Source organism: Hemiscyllium ocellatum, chromosome 9, assembly GCF_020745735.1.
Source record: "Hemiscyllium ocellatum isolate sHemOce1 chromosome 9, sHemOce1.pat.X.cur, whole genome shotgun sequence".
NCBI lineage: Eukaryota > Metazoa > Chordata > Chondrichthyes > Orectolobiformes > Hemiscylliidae > Hemiscyllium > Hemiscyllium ocellatum.
Window position 1 is genome coordinate 38,532,219 of NC_083409.1, and position 21,941 is coordinate 38,554,159.

A 21,941-nucleotide genomic window follows, 5' to 3' on the forward strand; every position below is an offset into this window, starting at 1 on the left:
ATGTTCGTTTGTTTTTTGGTTCTCATTGTTTTTCATTTTTAATGGTTTTAGAGATTTGTTAAATGTAGTGGCTTTAGTTTATGTAGTTTTTATATTTGGTAGATCACGTGATACTAAGGCTCAGCGATTTGTGGTTTGGGTTCCTCATCTCTGGAAGTTAAATGTTATTGCAGAAGGTGATGGCAAATGACTTGAGTAAATGGTTGACGTGGAATGTCAAGGGAAGTCACTCCTAATTAAGAGGAAGAAGGTATTCTTGAGTCTTAGAAAGGAGAAGGTGGATATTGCTTTGTTACAGGAGACACACTTGGATGACAAGGAGCATCTGAAATTACAGCAGAATGGCTTTGACGGAGTTTATTTTCATCATTTAATACCAGAAGTAGGGGAGTGGCTATATTGGTTAGGAAGAATCTCCCATTGAAGTTGTTAGTGTGTGTTAAAGATTTGTAATTCTTAAAACCTTCATAAGTGGTGAAGAATATGGTGTTTTAAATGTTCATTGCCCTCCAGCTCATCCCCTTAGATTTTTGGTAGACATTTTTTTCTAAACTGATAAGTCTCGAGTCCTGGCACATCATTCTAGGGGGAGATTTTAACTGTCTCATGGATCCCACAGTAGACAGGTTGCCCAAAGGTACCTTGATATCCTCTGTACAAACTGAACAGTTAGTGGATCTGTGTGGGGAGTTAGGTACGGTGGACGTCTGGAGGTGTCTCTACCCTATAGGTAGGGATTTCACGTTAGTCTCCAGTCCACACAGATGTCACACGAGGATTGTTTTTTTTTGACCCATGCAGTAACCCTAGATTTGATGACATCTTGTACCATTGATAATATTACCATCTCTGATCATGCTCCAGGGTACCTTACGTTTAAGATTAAGAATGTTACAATGGGTTCAAGGTATTGGCGAATGGATCCCTTTATCCTCAAGGATAATAAGTTTGTGGCGTACTTCTCTAGGAATTTCAGATGTTCCTAGACATCAACCTAGGCTTGATTGGTAGTTCATTCCTCTGGGAAACTGCCAAAGCCTGTGCTGGGGGTTAGTTATTTCATTTTCCACGAGTAGGAAGTGGCAGAAGGGTGAGCAGCAACATCTCCTTGAAGCACGGTTGAAGGCAGCCGAGAAGGCCTATTTTGACAGATCTTCAAACTACAGAGGAGTACGGCACTGCGGTCTGCACTAAATTCCGTGTTCGTGCAGATGGCAAAGAAGGAGCTGGCTTTTGAAAAGCAAAGGCTATAGGAGCATGGTGACAAGCCAGGCAAATACTTAGCACATCTTACCAGGAAAAAAAGAGCGCCCCACAAGCCATTACTTGTGATTTTAAAACGATTAATGTGGCATTCCAGAGATTTTACTCGTAAGTTATACCAATCAGAGGATTGTGAGGAGGGGCAGGCCAAAATGGAATTTTTTTTTAATGATCTGAAGCTCCCGGGTGAATCCCGAACAAGAGTCCTTTCTCAATGCCCCCTTATCAGAGCAAGAAGTGCAGGAAGCTGTGAGGCAGCTTCAGAATGGAAAGGCGCCCGGTCCTGATGGACTTCCCAGTGAATTCTATAAGGAATTTAGAAGTAAAATATCAGGCCCGATGCTCAATATATGTTTAATTATTCATACAGTCATGACTGTCTCCCACTACCTCTGACAGAGGCCAATATTTCACTTATCCTTAAAAAAAGGAAAGGACCCGAAAGATTGTGTTTAGTACAGGCCCATCTCGCTCTTAAATGTGGACTTTAAAATCCTGTCTAAGACTCTCACATTAAAGATGGAGACTGTTTTACCTTCTATTATTAAAGAAGATCAGACAGACTTCATAAAGGGCCACAGATCGTTCAATAATGTTAGAAGGCTGCTTAATGTAATTCAAGTATGCCAACAACAGTCAATATATGGATAGGAGTTTTCTCTAGATGCAGAGAAGGCATTTGACCAAGTTGAGTGGCCATACCTTTTCTATACTCTGGAACGGTTTGTTTTGGCCAAAGTCTTTATAAGATCGGTAAAGGTTCTCTACGCTGGCCCTCTCGCAGCAATTATCACCAACGGGGTAAGATCAAGCAATTTTAATATTTTTAGGGGCAGCCAACACGACTGTCCCCTTTCACCACTGCTTTTTTATAGTGGTGATTGAACCATTGGCAGAGGCCATTCGTGGGGATCCCAATATATCAGCTCCAGAAATGGGGTCAAAGTTACATAAGATTTCGTTGTATGCAGATGATGTCCTAGTTTTTTTGACAAATCCAGCGGTTTCAGTGCCTTGCCTGACACAACGCATTCGCCCTTTGACGCTTTCTCAGGGTACAAACTTGGTTTTGCGAAATCAGAGGCTATGCCAATGGATGGTCTTACAAAGGAGCTAGGTCTTGAGGGCAACTATAGATTCCCATTTAGGTGGCCACAGGGGGGTTGTGTGTATCTGGGCATATACATTACTCCAATTCTGGATTGGCTGTTCAAAGCCAATTTTATCCAATTATTGATAAAATTAAACAAGATCTTCAAAGATGGGAGGCATTTCCAGTTTCATGGTTGGGTCGGATAGTGCTTATTAAGATGAATATTCTCCCCCGTTTGCTATACCCTATACAGATGACCCCCCAACCCCCGATTTCCAATAAGCAATCACTGAGGAGGATAAATGGCTGATTCCACTCTTTTATTTGGCATTGTAAGTGGCCCCTCATTAAATTAGCTTATCGGCAACTGCCTCACAGATTGGGGGGAGTACACCTTCCAGACATTAAAAATTACCGACTAAGCTAGTTTTTGTCTAATGTGAATGCTTGGAGTTGTGGGGATCCTCTTTCAATATGGCTAGATATCGAAGTCTCCCAGGCAAGGTGCCCCATTACTGGTTTGCTGTTTTTGTACAAAATGAGAACAGTTAGGGAATATTGCCATAACCCAATAGTTATCAATACTGTTAAAGCATGGAGGGCAATTCAGCAGAGGGAAGGCAATATTGGCAAAACATCTTTGTTTACACCTTTAATGGGTATGCCGGGTATGGGGATGACAGATTCAGGATTTAAACATTGGGCAGCTAGGGGTGTGTCTTGCATGGGCAATTTATCTGAGGGAGACGTAATGATGTCCTTCGATCAGTTAGTACGGAAGTGCGAATTATCTAATAGAGATCTCTTTCAATTTTTTCAAGTTAGGGATTTTATTCAAAAAAAAGACTACACTTTTGACTGATCTCTACAAATCTGACATAGAGAGGGGTTACTAAGGGCTAAGAGTACACTTTCTCTCAGTACTTTAGATCATCAATTGGGGGGGGTTGCCCCCTCAGATGTGTTTACATAGAACATAGAACATAGAAGGATACAGCGCAGTACAGGCCCTTCGGCCCTCGATGTTGCGCCGACCGAATCCTACCTAACCGCCTTAGCGGGCGGCACGGTGGCACAGTGGGTTAGCACTGCTGCCTCACAGCGCCTGTAGACCCGGGTTCAATTCCCGACTCAGGCGACTGACTGTGTGGAGTTTGCACGTTCTCCCCGTGTCTGCGTGGGTTTCCTCCGGGTGCTCCGGTTTCCTCCCACAGTCCAAAGATGTGCGGGTCAGGTGAATTGGCCATGCTAAATTGCCCGTAGTGTTAGGTAAGGGGTAAATGTAGGGGTATGGGTGGGTTGCGCTTCGGCGGGTCGGTGTGGACTTGTTGGGCCGAAGGGCCTGTTTCCACACTGTAAGTCAAATCTAAAAAAAAAAAATCTAAACCTATACTAGCCCAATAACTTCCAAATGCCTATCCAATGCCCGCTTAAATGACCATAAAGAAGGAGAGTTCACCACTGATACGGGCAGGGCATTCCATGAACTCACAACCCGCTGTGTGAAGAATCTACCCCTAACATCTGTCCTATACCTACCACCCCTTAATTTAAAGCTATGTCCCCTAGTAACACCTGACTCCATTAGCTGTAAAAGGTTCTTAGTATCTACCCTATCTAAACCCCTAATCATCTTATACACTTCTATCAGATCTCCCCTAAACCTTCTCTTCTCCAATGAGAACAGCCCCAAGTGCCTCAGCCTTTCCTCATAAGATTTTCCTACCATTCCAGGCAACATCCTGGTAAACCTCCTCTGCACTCGTTCTAAAGCTTCCACATCCTTCCTATAGTATGGCGACCAAAACTGCACACAATACTCCAGATGAGGCCGCACCAGAGTCTTATACAACTGCAACATGACCTCAGGACTCCGGAACTCAATTCCTCTGCCAATAAAGCCCAGTACTCCATATGCCTTCCTCACAGCACTATTTACCTGGGTGGCAACTTTCAGAGATCTGTGTACATGGACACCAAGATCCCTCTGCTCATCCACACTACCAAGTAGCCTACCATTAGCCCAGTAATCCATCATCTTGTTATTCCTACCAAAGTGAACGACTTCGCACTTAGCTACATTGAATTCCATTTGCCACATTTCCGCCCAGCTCTGCAACTTATCTATATCCCGCTGTAACCTACCACTTCCTTCCTCACTATCCACAACTCCACCGACTTTTGTGTCATCCGCAAACTTGCTTACCCAGCTTTCAAGTCCTTCCTCTAGATCATTTATAAAGATAACAAAAAGCAATGGTCCCAAAACAGATCCTTGTGGTACACCGCTAGTAACTGCGCTCCAAGATGAACATAATCCATCAACTACTACCCTCTGTCTCCTTCCAGCCAGCCAATTCCTAATCCAAACCTCTAATGTATCCTCAATGCCATACCTCCGAAGTTTTAGCATTAGCCTACCATGGGGAACCTTATCGAACGCCTTACTAAAATCCATATACACAACATCTACTGCTTTACCCTCATCCACTTCCTTGGTCACCTTCTCAAAGAACTCAATAAGGTTTGTGAGGCACGACCTGCCCTTCACAAAACCATGCTGGCTATCCCTGATCACGTTATTCCTACCCAGATGTTCATAAATCTTATCCCTTACCATTCTCTCTAAGACTTTGCCCACCACTGAAGTCAGACTCACTGGCCTATAGTTACTCGGGCTATCCCTACTCCCTTTCTTGAACAATGGGACCACATTCGCTATCCTCCAGTCCTCTGGTACTATTCCCGTTGACAACGACGACATAAAAATCCAGGCCAATGGCTCTGCTATCTCCTCCCTAGCTTCCCATAGGATCCTGGGGTAAATGCCATCAGGCCCAGGAGACTTATCTATATTCATCCTTTCCAATATTCCCAAAACCTCTTCCCTGCATATTTCCAGGGCATCCATTCTAATTAATTGTGATTCCATATTCACATCAGCAACAGTGTCCAGTTCCTGAGTGAATACTGATGAAAAGTACTGATTTAATGTCTCTCCAATCTCCTCCGCCTCCACACACAACTTCCCACTACTATCCTTGACTGGACCGATACCTACCCTAGTCATCTTTTTATTCTTGACATACCTATAGAAAGCCTTTGGGTTTTCCCTAATCCTACCAGCTAAAGACTTTTCATGTCCCCTTCTCGCTTCTCTTAGCTCCCTCTTTAGCTCCTTCCTGGCTACCTTATAACTCTCAATCGCCCCTACTGAACCTTCACGCCTCATCTTTACATATGCCGCCTTCTTCCCTTTCACAAGGGACTCCAATTCCTTACTAAACCACGGCTGCCTCACAAGGCCCTTTACACCATGCCTGACTGGTACATACCTATCGAGGACACGCAGTAGCTGCTCCTTGAACAATCCCCACATCTCATTAGTGTTCTTCTCTTGAAGCCTGTTTTTCCAATCCACACATCCTAAGTCATGCCTCACTGCATCATAATTTCCCTGCCCCCAGCTATAGCTCTTGCCCTGCGGCGCACAATTATCCCTCTCCATCACTAAAGTAAAAGTCACCGAGTTGTGGTCACTGTCCCCGAAGTGCTCACCTATTTTGAGTGACTCTGCAGGATGTGGGAGAGACAGCTGGGTGAAGTTACCTCAGGAGACATGGGAGGATATTTGGGAGAATGCAAGGAAGATATCAATGTGCAATTGGACACATGCTTTACAGTTGAAGATTCTCCACAGGGTCCACTTGGCTTGGGATTGTTTGTCAAAATTTAAACCAGGGGTATCTTCAGCATGTGCCAAGTGCAAGGACTGTACGGGCACTCTAACCCATTGCCTCTGGTCTTGCTATAGGCTTCAAACATGTTGGAGGGCTGTGACGGGCGCAATGGAGAGGACTTTGGGTGTAAGGGTGGAGAAGGACCCTATCTCTCTCCTTTTGGGCCTGCCCACTGTATTTCCTGCAGACGTGCATAAGAAAAAGCTTTTCAATATTCTCATGTTCTGCGCAAGAAAGGATATCTTGCTAGGCTGGATATCTGAAACCACACTCCCCAGGCTTGTCGGATTGGCAGAAGATTGTTATGGAGCATATTCCCCTGGATTTTCTCACAAATATGGTACACCACAAAACTGAGAATTTTTATAAGACCTTGTTGGAGTATCTTGACACAGGTTTATCTGCCACACTAACAAGGGCTTTTATATAGCCATAATGATTGTGTTTTAGGAGTCCAATATCCAGGGAGGAGGAACTGTGAATGTATGAGCATTTTGTTTGGCTGGGCTGAGTTATTACTATTTATTAGTTTGTTGCTGGTTCTTTATTTATTTAGTTATATAACCAGTTTGGGTTCTTATTACTCTATATAGTTTTCTGTATATGTTTATACATTTATACATGGGGGGGTGTGGTTGGGATTTTTTTTACTTGGGTTATTTTTCTTTGTATTGTTTTGTACTTGTTGTAATATTAAAACATCTATTTTTCCAATAAAATATATATACTTTTAAACATTTAGGACATCTGGTCAGCGTGAATGAGTTGGACCAAAGGATTGGTTTCAGTGCTGTACATTTCTATGACTGTGTGTGAAACTATTGAATTAGGACTGACAGTACATCTAAAGATAGCATTAAATATTTCACAACCTGGTAGTTACAATGACTTGATTATTACAACTGCAAATTATTTTACCTTATTGTTAAATTATTTCAACTATTTCCAGCTCCATATAGTTTAACAAATGCAATTATATTTTTACAGAATTTCTCCAAAATCAAATTTAAAAAACTCATTTCACTTACAAATGTCACCTCCTAGCTCAGTAAATTATTTCTCAGTCATAACAGCTTCAGCAACAGAAATGAAACATGATATGTCCAGTAAAAGCCACAAATTAACCAAGCAGGACTCATCCATATTGGAATAAGGGAAAAAGGGAAATGGGAGGACCCACAGTTGCGAGTATGAACTCAATACATTTATGGCCGTGTTATACTTACTGGGAGACAGAATTCTTCAAAAGCTGGCTTCACAAATGTTATATACTGTGTTAAAATTTGTTCCAGGTCCCGTTGTCTTTCACTGATGTCTCTTAATACTGAAACAAACAGAGACTTCTTACTGAGGAGTTGCAAACTGAGAATTTACAGAAACATTAACTTTAAAAATCATCATTTTTAAAACAAAAATACTTCCATAATTTTGTATTCACGTTCTTATTTATTAACCTAAGATATAAACGTCTCACAACTGTTTCAATCTGCTAGCAGTATAAATAAGTAATTGTTGTAAACAATTTAACATATAGCGATTTAGAGTAAAAGATCAACATGCATACATTTAAGAAGTTGCATACAGGTTTCATAATGTATTGCAGTACAAATATTGAGACAAGAGAGGTCCAGAAATAATAACCAACTATACCATATGCAAATATCAATATTCACCATTCTCATTTCTAATGTATTCAATTACAGAAGTTTATCCCTAAAATATCAACGTATTTTGAAATAGAATCAACAGTTCTGCAGTATGGCTTCTCCATTTTCAGTTCTTTCAGCATTGAAATCAAGGTGCAAGTGTAAATCTAAAGACTTTAATAAATAGTATTTATGCAAACAAGCCACTTGATTTAGCAAACCACATGACAAACATATACTGACACTCTATGAGACTTGTCAAAATGACATCAGGCAATATTTTAGTAAAGTTCAACTTTTAAACTCCAGTGAAGGAATACCACAAACAGGAGAGTTTCTTCTTAGAACAGAAAACAAAATTTTCATGTCTGCAGGAATATGAAGAATCAAAACTAGTATTGTTCAAAAAGTAGATAGCAGATTGTTGAAACTTAGAAGCAAAAATAACAAAAAAACTATATAAAGTTGAAAATTGTACAGGCTGCGCATGAGACACTCAATTATTTCAGGAAGCATCAGAACTTAAGTCTATAAAAAGGTCTAAATAATGTACCTTGTGTTAATTTATCTTTGCAACAATAGTCCAAAGCTCAGAATCCACTGTCACTCAGCATTCACTATATAGTCATATCTTCATCCTTCATGCTTTATTCCAGTAATTGTTGTGTCTACAGTTTTACTGTATACAATAAAACATTGTCAACTTCACCAGGATGTTGCCTTTTTTGGGGCATTTTAGCTACAAAAGACAGGTTGGACAGGCTTGTATTGTTTTCATCAGTGTAGAGAAGACTGGGTTGGAGAGGGAGAGCTGAATTGAGGTATGTAAGATTATGAGGGACAAAGTGAATAGGACGCGGCTTGTTCCCTCAGTTAAGGAATATTTTTTAAGGGTGAAGGGCAGGAGGTTTTAGAGGAGATTTCATAGAAACAACACAGTGTGGAAGCAAGCCATTCAGCCCATCAAGTCCATAGCGATCCTCTGAACAGCCTCCCATCCAAAACCACCCCCTCCACCCTACCCCCGTAATGCTACATTTCCCATGGCTAACCCTCCACATGTACACATCCCTGGATACAATGCAGTAATTTAGCACAGCCAACCCACCTAACCTGCACAGCTTTGGACTGTGGGAGAAAACTGGAGCACCTGGAGGAAAACCACATAGACATAGGGAGAGTGTGCAAACACCATGGGACAGTTAACCGAGTCTGGAATCAACATCAAACTGGGCCCCTTGCGGTGTGAGGGAACAGTGCTAACCACTTAGCCACTTACCATGAGGAACAATGTTTTTCATCTTGAGGGTAGTAAGAGTCGGAATGTACTGCCTGGGAAGGCGAGTATAGGCAGGAGACCTCAAACTTTAAAAAGGTATGTGGATGAGCACTTGAAATGTCATAACTTTCAAGGCTATGCGTCAAGTACTGGCAAGTTGTATTTGCATATATAAGTTGGCACAGACTCAATGGACCAAAGGGTCTCGTTACATGCTGTATGACTAATAATCCAAACTTGGAAGCCAGGTAAGTCATTTCAAACTTTGTAAAAAAGGTCAAAGCTCACAAGAAAACAACTACAGATGCACGGGATCCAGATTGATGGTATACTGCCAAGAAGACGGGTTAGAGATAAGAACTGCAGATGCTGGAATTCAAAGTAGACAGGCAGAAGACTGGAAAAACACAGCAAGTCAGGTAACATTAGAAGTCAATGTTTCGGGTATAACCCCTCTTCAAGAGTAAAGGTGGGGTAGGGGGAGTTGCAGATAAGCGGGATGGGGAAAATAGGGTCGGAATGATGAGGTAGTCATAGATGAACACAGGTAGTGGGTACGACCTGCTTGGTCGATGGGAAGAATGAATCTGGTTGGTGGCTGAAAGGAAGGGTCAGTAGGTCGAATGAAAGAAGGAAGTGGGGCTGGAGAGGGAGTCAGGGAATGGGTGGGGAGGTTATCTGAAATTGGTGAACTCAAATGCTGTGTCCTCTGGGCTGTAGGCTACCCTGGTGGTAAATAAGATGTTTTGATTAATCCCCTACAGTATGGAAACAGGCCATTTGGCTTAACAAGTCCATACTGACCCTCCGAAAAGTAACCCACTCAGAAACATTTCCCTACACTTACCCCTGACTAATGCACCTAACACTACAGGCAATTTAACAAGTTCAACTAATCTGCATATCTTTGGAATGTGGGAGGAAACCAGAGCACCCAGAGGAAATGCACACAGACGCGGGGAAAATGTCTGTGTGGAATATGTCATGTCGCTTGAGGCAGGTTCTGATTTGCTGTGGTAATGGAGGAGGCCGAGGACGGGCATGTCACAGAGGGGGTAGGAAGGGGAATTGAAATGGGTGGTGACTATGGGAGATGGGTTAGCAACTGGATCCTACACAATTCCTTCTCCACAGTGAAAACAGTTAGGTATGCGACATTCATCCAACCTATTACATCACCAAAGATGTTGCAATGGTTAATCACCTGTTAAATTCTACTGTGCAATTATGGAACTAATTGCAGGACACGAATGCATGCTGTTATGCAAGTTGAGGGAGGGAACAATAGGTAAAATGGGTTTAAGATTCTTTTCCCCAAAAAACATAGAGTGGATAAAATGAAAATTGTAGTCACTCTTTCCAGAGTGACTTTTTATTTTTTGCAATGGTTATTTTAATTTCAGTGTGTAACTTTGCATGACTTTAGCCCTCTGATATCTTATCATTGTAAATTCTCACACATTGATGGATCATTTAGACATGGCAACTTCTTTGTACATCAGGGACTTATAGGCTCCTGTGATGATGCTGAACAAAGTTTCTGAATATTTTAAAGGTTGCGCTTGCTGACACATGCAGTGCAAGGCTTCTTGTGGAAGGTGGGACCTTCAGTTCAACCTCATGGACATGGTAGATGCTAACACAGTAGTCAGTAGATTGACCTTCAAAACCTCTACTTCCTGCTAAGCTTCAAACAAAATCAGTGGAAATTAGCAAACTTGCTTCCCGGATAAATCTGAATCAAGATTCATTACTCCTAATCCTATAGGAAAACATGCACAAACAGTCAGCCTTTGTGGCTCATGGCACCAGCTTTCATGGATTTGCAAGACACAAAGTACAACTCCTGATGTGTGAAGCAAGAAAACAAAAGGTTTTCAGGACTTTACTTCAAAGTGGGCAATAAATTTTCTCCAACAGAAGGTATTTAACTTTGTAAAAATGAAAACTCTGTACCATCATCAGATTTAATTGAAGGTATAGCAGAGATTATAAAACTTAAACACATCATGGGCTTCACGAATGATCATTTACGGTAACTGTGCAGCAAAAAATATCATTGAGTTTAGGTCCTCAGCTGACTATTAAATTAGTCACTCTTAACTATGACAATTAGTGTAACTGAATTTGCCAAGGAAACATGGTCACTTGATGAAAACTTCCATAGGAGTTACCATCCAAAAAGAATAAAATGGTGACAAGATCCAACTGAAAAGCAATCTGAAAAGTTGGACAAAAGCAATAACCTCTAAAAAGGCAAGACATTTCTTCTGGGTGAAGGATAAAGTCCATTACATTTTCCCCTCTCTCAAGGTGGAGATCTAGGCAGAAAAGAAGCAAATGCAATTCAACCCAAAGAAGTGTGAGGTGATGCATTTGGTGATGTTAGACAAAGCAAAGGAATACACTATAAACTGGAAGATACTGGGATGTGACAAGAGGAAATGACCCCTTGTACTGCATGTCCACAAATCCCTGCAGGTAGGAGGGTAGACTAATAGGTGGACAACAAGACATCTGAAATACTTTTTTTAGTTGAGGCAGAGAAGGCAAGGAGCTAAATAAAATTAAGCCACCATTTGTGTATGGCGGTTCTGATCACCTCAGTACAAAAAAATGGAATTGCAGCAGAGAGGCTACAGAGGAGGTTTCTGAGGCTGTTACCAGGATTGGAAAAATTGCATCAAACAGGAAAGATTATACAGACTGGAGTTACTTCCTTGAAACCAAGGAAGCTGAGAGGACTTTTGATTGAAACAGGTCTAGGTAGAATGGAAGGTCTTATTTCCCTTAGCAAAGGATTTAGCATTTCAGGGTATAGATTTAAAGTAGTTGGTAGAAACATAAGAGGGACAGGAGGAAACGTTTCTTTCACCCACAGGTTAGTAAGGGTCTGCAACATTTGGGCTTGGAAAGGATATTAAAGAGAGAAAAAAGGACAAACCCTGAACTTTAATCTCAAATAAATTCAAATTTAAAAAGATTTCTGGGACTTCAGGTGCAAATTCTGCCTAAGGTTTACACAAAGTGCTGGAAAGTAGTTTTAGGTTAGGTGCTTTGGTGCTTGGGAGGCACAGACATAATTAGCAGAATGGGAGAAAGTAAGGACTGCAGATCAGAGTCGAAGAGTGTGGTGCTGGAAAAGCACAGCCGGTCAGGCAGCGTCCGAGGAGCAGGAGAATCGATGTATCGAGCATACATTCTTGAGTCCTGATAAGAGCTTATGTTCAAGACATTGGTTCTCCTGCTCCTCAAATGCTTCCTGACCAGCTGTGCTTTTCCAGCACCACACACTCAACCATAAATTAGCAAGGTGTCTGCTTTTTGTGCCACAACATTCTTCTACATTTCTTCAATTTTGAGCTATCCCTACCCTCACTCAAAATACATCATTCCAGCCATTGGTTTCAAAATGGTAATGATCTACCAATCAGTTTTGGAGTCATTTGGAGCTGGCTGGAGTCATAGCTGGCACATAGAAAGATGACTGTGGTTGTTGGAGGTCAGTCATCTCAGCTCCAGGACATCTCTGCAGGAGTTCCTCACCATGGTGTCCTGGGCCCAACCATCTTCAGCTGCTTCATAAAGGTCTTCCCTCCATCATTAGATTAGAAATGAGGATGTTCGCCAATGACTACACAATATTCGGTGCCATTTGCAACTCCTCAGATACTGAAACTGTCCATGTTCAAATGCAGCAAGATCTGGACAATATCCAGGCTTGGACTGACATGCAGCAAGTAACACCCATGCCACACAAATGCCAGGCAATGACCATGTCCAATAAGAGGCAATCTAATCACTTTCTTTTGATATTCAATGGTGACACTATCACTGAATCCCCCATATCAAAGTCCTGGGTGTTACTATTGACCAGAAACTCAATTAGACTCACCACATAAACACATTAGCTATTCCTGATGAATGGCTTTTGCCTGAAACGTCGATTTTCCTGCTCCTCGGATGCTGCCTGACCTGCTATGCTTTTCCAGCACCACTCTAATCGAGACAATGGTTTCCAGCATCTGAAGTCCTTGTTTTTACCACAGTAGCTACAACAGCAGGTCAGTGGCTGGGAATACTATAACGAATAACTCATCTCCTGACTCCTGTCCACCATCTACAAGCCACAAGTCAATAGCGTGATGGAATACTTGCCACTTGCCTAGATGAGTCAGTTCCAACAACACTCAAGAAGCTTAACACAATCCAGGACAAAGCAGCCCACTTGACTTGCACCACATCCGCCAGTGTCCACTCCCTCTATCACTGACACTCAGCAGCAGCAGTGTACTATCTACAAGATGCCGTGCAGAAATTCACCAAAGGTCCACAGACAACTCCCTCCAAACCCATGATCACTCCAATCTATGAGGTCAGGGGCAGCAGGTATATGGGAATATTACCACTTACAAGTTCCTATCCAAGCCACGGAAATACACTGTTCCTTCACTGTTACAGAATCAAAATTCTAGAATTCCCTCCCTAAGATCATTTTGGGTCAACCCACACCATGCGGAGTGGACTGCAGTGATTCAAGAAGGCAGCTCACCACCATCTTCTCATGGGCAACTAGGGATTAGGCAATAAATGCTGGTCAGCCAGCAACACCCACATCCATCTATTGAATATAAAAGAAAAGACTTGTTCACAGCATGCACATGAAAAAGCTTCCTTCTTCTTGGGGTAATTTGCCAATCTACGAATTTACTGGTGGAATATGACAGGCTATTTTGGGAGCTCAGAAAACAAAAATCTCATTTTCCAATCAGCATTTGAAAAAGGTCTTTTCCCTGGAGTGGGGGAGTCCAAAACTAGAGGGCATAGGTTCAAGATGAGAGGGGAAAGATTTAAGAGAGACCTAAGGGGCAACTGTTCCACACAGAGAGTGGTGCATGTAAGGAATGAGCTGCCAGGGGAAGGGGCAGTAACTGGTACAATTACAACATTTAAAAGGCATCTGGATGGGTATATGAGTAGGAAGGGTTTAGAGGGATATGGGCTAAATACTGGCAAATGGGACTAGATTTATTTAGGACACCTGGTTGGCATGGGAAAGTTGCAACAAAAGGGTCTGTTTCTGTGCAGTACATCTCTACACTCTATGTACAGACAGCAGAAAAATAACACTAACCAGAAGAGTCCCAAAGGTAAAATCTACAATCAAGTGATAGATTGATCCTAGGTTTTCTATTTAGCAGAGGTGGGTGTGTCAGGCTGCTATTGGATTTCTCTATCATCATGGATCGAAGGTGGACAGTATTGCACAGAACAGGCTACCTGACATGGTGAGAAATCACAGCCTCTCTCACACTATTTAAAAAGAGGATGCATCTCAGCTTCTGGGTCAAGCTCCTGATCTTTGTCCACCATGTGATGCAAGTAGGGGTTTTGTAGAGGTTGGAAGCTGGATGGATGTCTCAGGATTCTGCTCTTGGGTATCATAAAAACCAAGCTGGGCACATGCCAAGTTGTTTGACCTCTTCCACAGAGTCGACCACAGCCAGGTTGCCTTGGCAATGTACCAGACTATGTCCAAACATGAGGTTATCTCTGATCAGTAAACTGCAAAGTATGCAGTATCTTAATAAAACACTGATATTATCAAAGTTCAAAGACCTTGTACATAAATAGAGCTTTGACAGTTGTGCCAAACGAACAAGGGAGTCATTTGTTTAATTCTTTGGACTTAAGGAAAAAAAAATGCCATATTTACATAGATCGCACATCGTAATGATAGTTTCAAATGCCCTGTACCTCTGCGTGATAGCCGGGTGTCTGCATCAGTATCCACAAAGAGCTTCATCTGAAACATGTCTCGGATCTCCTGCACATAAAAGGCCAAGATACCTTCAAAAAGCACCACGTCTGCTGGGTAAACAGTAACCGTCTCAGATTTTCTAGAAAGGCAACATATAAACAGGAATACTATGATTTCTACTGCCGATGAGTTAACTAATTATTCTAGCCTTACCACAGCTCTCAGCAATTTTCTTGGTACATATAAAAATTGAAAAAAATTGCAGATGCTGTAAATCAGAAACAAAAATAGAAGGTGCTGGAAAAGTTGAGCAGTTCTGGCAGCATTCATGAAGAGAAATCAGCGTTAATGTTTTGAGTCCGATGACCCTTCCTCAGAATTCTTAATTTAGTTACTTTGTTTTTCCTTCAAAGATGCTGCCAGACCTGTTGAGCATTTCCAGCAACTTCTGTTTTTTGTACATATTTAATTACTCAATGGAATCAAGTATATTTTCAAAATTATTTGCCCCTCCAGGTTAGTAATGCCCTTGAGAGGCATGTGTAAGGTTCCATTCTATGCTGCAAAACTCATCAACATAATGCTCTCAACATTTGGGTGCTTGTTTTATTTTGCTGGGAGAGGGGAACAAAAAGGTACTTTTGCAGTTTATAGTGCAAATTGTACAGACCTCCTTCACTTGAAAAATTGCCATTCAATTTTGAAGTTAGAAGTCTTTATGAGATTCTATATTTAAAAAATAATCAAGTCCAGGTCAGAATGATCTGAACTCCTTGTTCTAAGAAGATTCTGTCTTAACATAAAAAGATTTATTTGTACAACTTTGTAATATCAAAATATACCCCAGAAAAACATTTGGTAATAAAAGGGAGAAGTGCTGGAACAAGTTATGAAGGTCTAAACATTGCTGGAAAAAAAGTGGTTTTCGAACAGGGAAGAGCAGATTTTAAAAGAGAAGGTAAAGGCCTCATGAAAGAATTGGTAATTAAAAGGTTAAGATCTTAGTTGGTACTTGCCACTTGATGAATAGGTTGATTCTCCAGCACAGAACTGAACAGGAACTATTTGATAGGTTGGAATTTTTAATATGGAATGAAATATTCTAGTCCTGCCCAACTAAAGCATCTTAAGTGAACACATGCAACTTAGATTCAGTTCGTACTTGGGACGGTATTTATATTGTTTTCATGGATTTAGAACTGGTAAACTTGCCAATATCATATTATTCTCCATTTTTAGTGAGACAAGTCAGACATATGCAAATTCAGAGAAAGCCAGGGTGCTAAAGTTGGAACACAGTTATACTGTACTTCCAAAGTTACTGTACTAGTAATCCAGAAACCTACACTAATGGATTTCTGTCACTGCAGCAGACAAAACGTTCATTTAGCATTTACAAATGAAAAAAATTTACGAGATGTGGATATCACTGCATTCATTACCCATGCCTTGAACTGAATGGTGTGCTAGGCCATTTCAAAGGGCAATTAAGAATCAACCACATTGTTATTCCATGGTTCTGAAGTCACATGTAGGTGACAATGGCAGATTTCCTCAAGACATCTGCTGACGGAACTTAGTGAACTGGATGGTTTTTTTTAACAACAGCCAATGGTAGTTGTCAAGGTCAATGAGTGAGACGAGCTTTTAATTTCAGATTTATTCATTGGAATTTAAATTCCATTGGCTGCTGAAGTGGAATTTGAATCCATGTCCCAGGATGCTATCCTAAGCCTTAGAATTTCTAAAGACATTACCATTCTGCTACCATCTCCCCCTAATGTTACATAGTATAAAATATGGAATTAAAAACAGATTGTCACCAAAAGCCCATTTGCTTTACTAATGTCCCTTCAGAGAAGGTATCTGCCATCTTTGCCCAAATTGACCGATACAGGACTCTGGACCCACAGCAATGCTATATGCTGCCCTGTAAATTACTTTATTAACCACTCAGTGGGTGTTCTTTTCTATAAAGATTTTTTCATTAACCTATTTTCCAAATCAACCTTATCAGAAATATGACTACATACCTCTGGAGCAGGTGGGACTTAAGTCCTAGCCTCCCAGTCCAGGTGCAGGGACTCTACCACTGCATTATAAGAGGGCCCAACCACTCAGTTGTATTTAAGTGGGAAGATCACCATGGCATGATCGCAGTTAAGAATTGGCAAACAAATACTGGCCTTACTAACAATATGCACAGCCTGTCCATGATTAGATTAGATTAGATTCCCTACAGTATGGAAACACGCCCTTCGGCCCAAGAGGTCCACACCAAACCCTCCAAAGGGTAACCCACCCACACCCATTCCCCTACCCTGTATTTCCCCCTGACTAATGCACCTAACACTACAGGCAATTTAATATGACCAATTCACCAGACCTGCACATCTTTGGACTGTGGGAGGAAACCAAAGCACCCGGAGGAAATCCGTGCAGACACGTGGAAAATGTGCAAACTCCACATGGTTACCTGAGGCAGGAATTGAACCCAGGTCCCTGGTGCTGTGAGGCAGCAATGCTAACCACTGAGCCACCATGCTGCCCCCAACAAATTTGCACCGTCAATAGATTTTTTTTTAAAAAGTGCAAAATCTTTACTTGATTTTGGCACTAAATTTCATGAAATGCATGTGTTCAATTTTATAAAATGTCTCCCATTTCTAATTTCCCTCGCTCTTAAAATCTCAAGTTCTGTTAATTTTAATGGATTTCTGTAAAATATCTAAATTGCTTCAAATAGTTCACCCACGCAATATGTTACTGCTTGTAAAATAGTAAAAACCTGTCAAAGAGCTTTATAGAAATTTTAAAATACGTACATACAATTTGGCACCAAGCCACACGAGGAGATATTGGAACATTAGACCAACATTTGGTCAAAGAGGTTTGTTTAAAACAGGATCCTAAGGAAGCAAGATGGGTACAGGGGTCTAAGAGAGAGAATGCACAGCCTATGAATCACGAACTGAAGACACTGGCACCCATGATGGTGCATTCATAATTTTTATTGCTCAAGAGACCATCAATTGGAGGAGCCAAGTTAGATTTTGCATGATCGTATGGCTGGTGATTACAGGATTGAATGGGGTTGAGAGCAAGGCTTTAAAAGGACTGAAAACAAATTGAACTTTTTTTAAATTAGCGGTGTTACCAAAATGTAGGTCAACAATCAGAAGAGCGATGGATGAATGATACTTGGTCAAAGTCAAGGTATACGTAGCAAGTTTTGGATGCACTCAAGTTTATACAGAATGCAAGGGAAAAGGTCATCCAGTAGATCTTTAGAATAATTTGAGCCTGGACATTTACAAAAAGGCATGGATAATGGCTTTAGCAGCAGATGAGCTAAAGCCAAAACACAGCTATTTAGGTAGAAATAGGATTATGGTGATTCTTTGGTTAGAAGTTCAGCCTGGATTCAAATAGGATGCCAAAGTTTTATTAGGTCTGGCTGAGGTTCAAACGTATGGTGTTTCCTCCCCACCCCTCAAAAACCTATCCAGTTACCTCATTGCTATCCCCCAATTTGACAGAACTCAATCTTGTAGCTATACAAGTTTACATATTTATAAACAGAATGAAAAAAAAACTTCACATTAACCCTTGCATGACAAAGACAAGCCTGATACCTGCAAGATCACAAGAAGGGAGGCTACACAAATTTTCCTTCTCTTAACCAAACACAGTACTGCTATACTTATGACACCTGGGTCAATTTTGCACCTCTGTCCTGTGAGGCTGTCCTGTTCACTGGTTTCTCCAGCCAAGACACAGTTGATAATTCTAAGATCGGAGTTTGAGGAATGAAAGTACAAAGAAAACATCAACTCTACAAATAAATTGGCTTAAAATGCCAATTAAATCAATTACATCCAATATGTACATCTTTTGGTGCCAACAGAATCTGCCAAGTATTACTTTGTCCACAAGAAACATTCAAAACAAATATGACCTTGTATTAGTGTAACTTACCTGGAATGTGAAACAAAGTCATAGACGGGAATCTCAACTGTTTTGCCTTCAACAATATCCCTCAGGGTGTTCAATATTAATTCATTATCAAAAGCATCTGTAAATGAAATAAAATGGAAACAAGATCATTGCATGATCAAAGACTACAGCGGTACATAATTAAATTCTCTGTTGATAGTTCCTTTGCCAAATTCATGTACCTGGATGATCGAAGTTAAATTGGCCTTTCATTGCTTTTCCTTTCTGTTCAGCTGTTAACACTTGGTAAAAGCTGTCTTGACTCACAATAACCACCTGCCGCTTATGATGATCGATTTCATTTTGGCCAAGTAGCTGAACTATTTTTGCACAAACTGAGGACTACCTCAGAAAAGAGAGAGAAAGACAAGTTTAGGGCAGTTATAGTTCCTACATTAGCTATTTTACTACCATTTGGCCCTGTCACATTTCAAAACTATACAAAAGTAGAACAATAAACAACTTCGAGAGATGTAGCAATGTTAAACTTTTAAAAGGAGATTCTTAACATTTAACATACTTCAGCTTAATAACATGTAGAGATATTTAAACCAAACATCAACATCTTAGCAACAAGACTAAATTAGTAATACTATCTCTGGTTTTGTAGTCAGACAAAATCAAGGCAGCATGAAACCATTATCACCAATAGGCATAACAATACCAAAGAACTGGGCATAACTGCTACAAAGTTATGTCTGTGGCAGTGTGTGAAGCAGTTCTTTAAAATTAAGCACTGAATTTGTTGGATGCAAAGCACCAAATTTCAAGAAAGCATAATGACGAGCTGTTTAAGAAAACTTCCTCAACCATGAATGACACCCACCATTATAGATATAAATGTTACCCATCCAAATTTGAGATTATACACGTCTAATGGGCAGATGGAATATTTATGGTTATAGGTCAGTGGTGAATCAGTGATGGCATTGAGGGGGGCTCTTGTGGCACAGGGGTAGCGTATTACCTTTAAACCAGAAGGTCTCAGTTAAAGTCCAACGTTCTACAGAAGGACGTTAAACTCCAAACAGGCTGATTTGGGAGATATTTTAAAAATGAAGGCATTGAGAAATTGCTACTTTATAACTTCAAATATAAGTGCCAAATAACTAGGAATCATCAAGCCCTTTGACTGGATATGTTTTGGGAAAGAAAAATATTCTAGTTGAGCCTGTGAACATCTTCAACAGAGATCACAGGATAGTGACAAGGAGCAAGAAATATGATGGCACCCCCCCACCCCACCCCTCAACTTTCCCAGAGGCCTTGGGTAATGCATCATTTTTTATATTCCTACTTCTGTCCTGTCAAAGATCAGCACAGCATTAAACTGAAGAATTTGGGCTACAGCAGGATCATCTAGGGTGCTAGATGATGATAAGAGCAACACTCAGCCAACTACAACTTTGAATATATACTTTCTCCCACCATTTTACCATTTGCTACAAATCCAATACCACAGCATGCAACTGAAATGTGACTGCCTGTTAGGCCACAGTTTGTCATTCGAGCCAGCTGCATCTTCTCAGCCCTCCTCTGCAGCAAATACAGCAGAAACTGCCAAACCAGGTGTGGTTCCTGAGCAACACCAGGCAATATTTAACAGAGTTCACAGAATCATAGAGAGGTACAGCACGAAAACAGATTCTTTGGTCCAACTTGTCCATGCTGACCAGATATCTGAACCCAATCTAGTCCCACCAGTCAGCATCCAGCCTATATCCCTCCAAACCCTTCCCATTCATATACCCATCCAAATGCCTTTTAAACGTTGCAATTGTATTAGCCGCCGCCACTTTTTCTGCCAGCTCATTCCATTCATGTACCTCTGTGTGAAAACATTGCCTCCCGGGTCACTTTTATATCTTTTCCCTCTCACCCTAAACCTATGCCCTCTAGTTCTGGACTCTCCCACCCCAGGGAAAAGATTTTGTTGATTTATCCTATCCATGCCCCAACCTCCATAAGGTCAGCCCTCAGCCTCCAACATTCCAGGGAAAACAGCCTTAGCCTCTTCAACCTCTCTCAAATCCTCCAACCCTAGCAACATCTTTGTAAATCTCTTCTGAACCCTTTCAAGTTTCACAACATCTTTCCAGTAGGAAGGAGACCAGAATTGCACACAATATTCCAACAGTGGCCTAATCAATGTCCTGTACAGCCGCAACGTGACCTCCCAACTCCTGTATTCGATACTCTGACCAATAAAAGGAAGGCATACCAAACTCTCGACAACAGAAGTGTAATCTCATGAGACTGAAGGTTACAGTAACAATCTTCATAACAACTGTTACAATAAACTCCAATTGATGACTGCAAATTCTCCAATGATACAAATTAGTGATTTCCACACCACTGAAAATTGGTGCTGGCTTTGTTTATATATCAAAATAATTCTTAAATAAAGTGCATTATTGAAGAATTCATTGTAGCTACAATTTCCACTGACTTTGACAAAGCCCAGATTCTGACATCTTGTTTTGCAGGAAGAATGGGAAGAGGTACAAATCAAATGTCAGGACTGTTGGTAAACAAATCACTTAAAGTGGTGGGGTAGGATGAGAGAGTAGTTAATTAATATCAGGATTCCAAATAATTCGAGAACAAAAGCAAATGATGATAAGCCATTCAAAAATGCTGGCTTCAGCCTCAACTGGAACACTGCATCCTGTTCTAGAAGGGTATCATCAATAGACACAACGGTGACAAGAGGAAAAGCACCTTGTAAAAATAAAACGGTTCAAATCTCCAATGCACTGCCCGAGAATGTTGCAGAGGCAGATTCAATCCTGGCATTCTAAAGCGAATTAGATCATTTTCTCAAAAGTGAAAAAGAGATTGGAAGACTATAAAGAGTAGATAGGGGAGGGAACCAGGTGAGCTGCTCTTACATAGCAGGGACAGACAAAACATGTGGAGCATGAAGGGTACTGACCAGAAATGTCAACTTTCTTTGGCTCTTCCAATGCTGTCTGACCTGCTGCATTTATCCAGCTCCGCAATTTAATCGACACGGACTTCCACTATCTGCAGTCCTTATTATGTCCAAGCCAACTAATTTTGTTCTTTGCTGTAGCCATTCTACAATTCTAGGTTTGTTTCAAATGTTTTAACATTTTCTTTTAAATTTGGGAAAATTGGACTAGGAAGGAAAACCTAGATT

The 21,941-nt window shown here is 41.0% G+C and overlaps 1 protein-coding gene across 1 annotated transcript in view; it reads right to left on the minus strand.

The window, feature by feature from the left end:
* The window catches only part of LOC132818669 (uridine-cytidine kinase 2), a 47,972-nt gene that overhangs the window by 15,409 nt on the left and 10,622 nt on the right, over positions 1 to 21,941 (minus strand). The window contains exons 2-5 of the mRNA XM_060829692.1: positions 18,961 to 19,120; positions 18,761 to 18,857; positions 14,779 to 14,921; positions 7,323 to 7,420 (exon numbers count right to left, since the gene is read on the minus strand). Coding sequence (XP_060685675.1) covers positions 7,323 to 7,420; positions 14,779 to 14,921; positions 18,761 to 18,857; positions 18,961 to 19,120 — 498 coding nt within the window. The remainder of the gene's footprint in view (positions 1 to 7,322; positions 7,421 to 14,778; positions 14,922 to 18,760; positions 18,858 to 18,960; positions 19,121 to 21,941) is intronic.